This window comes from Musca autumnalis, unplaced genomic scaffold (genome assembly GCF_047663935.1).
Source record: "Musca autumnalis isolate F117 unplaced genomic scaffold, ASM4766393v1 scaffold_1, whole genome shotgun sequence".
In the NCBI taxonomy this organism is placed as follows: Eukaryota; Metazoa; Arthropoda; class Insecta; order Diptera; family Muscidae; genus Musca; species Musca autumnalis.
The window spans coordinates 187,366,483-187,368,695 of NW_027411644.1; the positions used below are offsets into that span (position 1 = coordinate 187,366,483).

The 2,213-nt window shown below is 38.5% G+C and overlaps 1 protein-coding gene across 1 annotated transcript; it reads right to left on the reverse strand.

The window, feature by feature from the left end:
* Nucleotides 1-490: 490 nt before the first annotated feature.
* LOC141390994 (larval cuticle protein A2B-like) lies at nucleotides 491-1,165 on the reverse strand. The gene is made up of 2 exons (XM_073963911.1): nucleotides 1,074-1,165; nucleotides 491-967 (listed from the first exon to the last, which is right to left on the reverse strand). Exons 1-2 carry the CDS (start codon nucleotides 1,083-1,085, stop codon nucleotides 491-493), a joined length of 489 nt encoding a protein of 162 aa, XP_073820012.1. The 5' UTR covers nucleotides 1,086-1,165.
* Between the last annotated feature and the right edge of the window lie 1,048 nt (nucleotides 1,166-2,213).

A 2,213-nucleotide genomic window follows, 5' to 3' on the forward strand; every position in this document is an offset into this window, starting at 1 on the left:
ATTCAAATATGATGTTTTGTTCGAGTAATGTTGGTTTGTTGGGTTGTCTTGTGTAATGGAAAAAATGTGTGTATTGAAAATGTTCATTTCAAAAACAAAAGCTCTATTTTTCAATTGTGTGAGTGAGCAAATTGGTACACACCGACAGCAGAAGTTCCCCCCTTGAGCAGCCCATCAACAACTCAACTTATTTTTTATATTTTTGTTTGTTTGCCGACACTGAGTCACTAGCTCACAACCCTCGGTACTCATTACTTTGTAATGATTAGATGTAATGTTTAGCTTGGTAGCCTGTTTACATTACTTTTTTGTGTTATTCTGCTGTAACTCCCAAATTTCACTTTGTGCCACCAAAATCTGTATCTCACAAGCATTATTTAAATCATGTTCCCAAATAAAAATTTCTCTTTGAAAATTTCAATTAAAATTAATTCATCACATTTATTTATTCATCTATAACAACTAACAAGCGCAATCAGGCCGATTTTATCTAATAAGCGTAAGAGATAAGGGGAGATGCGAAAGTAGTTTTTACGACAGCTGGGCCAGCAACAACGGGAGCAGCGACGGCAGCTTTAACGACGGGAGCAGCGGCATAAGCAGCAACTGGAGCAGGGGCAGCAACGACGGGAGCAGCAACGGCAGCCTTGACAACGGGGGCAACGGCAGCTACCAAAGGTTCACGACGGACAACAGCGTTGAAACCGTTGATGGGGTCAGAGGTGTAGTCAACAATGCGTCTGTAACCATCAGCATCATTCAAAGAGTATTGACCTTGAACGAAACCACCGTCACGGGTTTCAACAGCGGTCTTGGAATCACCAGAGATGGCATCCTTAACATCATAACCGTAAGAGTATTGGGGATGGGGATCGTATTCCTCAACGTTGGCAACAGAAGCCAAGGGAGCAGCTGGGATAACACCGGCGCTGGCAACAGCTACGAGAGCAGCGAACAAAGTGACGAACTAAAAGAATATACCAAAAGAATATCATAAATTAGTTGAAAATCCATAATCCAGGATTGCTGTAGACGTTTAGTCCAAACAAAGTCGTCTCGGTGGTAATCCTTACTTTGAAAGCCATTGTAGTTTTGTTTGGTTTGTTTTGAGTAATGCTCCAAATACCAAAAGTAGATTTGAACTGTGTCGTTTGTTGGCTCTGCCACGGCTTTTTATATGAAAATTACGAAAATCGATTAAAAACAAAATACAAAACCAGAACAAACCGCCAACATCAACATTAATACAAAGCTCCCCAAAAAATGCGTTGTGACAAAATGAAATTGTAAAATTATAAAACAGAAGCTATATTACCAACGACTGCGACGTTAATTGAATTTTAACGCATCCAATGGCTAAGCTAGCCAATGTCCAGTCATTGGTAGTTGTTTTCAATTAAATAATATTATCAAATATTTGCGTCATACAAACTGTATGAAACTAGCCAACAAAAATATTAACAACAATCACTACTTCTTTAGTAGCGCAGCCAACACCAGAAATTTTGGTAATATCAATTCAAAAGAAGTACGAATGAAGATGGTCAATAAGTGGGCAGTAACAAAAACATATTAAACTCAAAATTAATTATCGGTATTTCCTACACAAGCCTAGCTGTGGTATTGAGGAAGAATTTAAAGTGAAAACGGATGTTCTTATGTACTTCCTAGAAGGGACACCGGGACATCTGACATTGTTTCAAGGAAACAACCAAAATGGTTGGTTTTCTTTTAAATTTCCAACAATTCCCCCATCAAAAATGTTGGAGTCGCATGAGACAGATAACCCATTAAAAAGTAATGTAAACAAACAATTTTAAAAATTAAATTTAAATGAATAAGTTCCCACGAATATCTGCTGAAGAGACAATGTGTGTTGTACATAATTTCTCCTCAAAAGTTTTAAACATATTGTTGGCGTGATACCACTGACCGTCGATAGCTCGGGGATGAAAAGAGAAGAAAAGACAAAGACAAACACGAGTGTATAAGTTTCAAATATATTTTCGGTTTATTGGTGGTAAAAGTGAGTTTCTTGGTACAAGAAACAGTTACCTTTTGAATGTGAAGCTACGAAACGAAAGCAATAGGAGTGTGACTCCTTCGAAAGTTAAATAGCAAGTGTCGTTGCAGGTGGGCAGAATAACGTTCACAAGGCCGTGACATCAACTACGACCGCAGCATTGGAAAGCGCCCCTCTGCATCCGAACTAT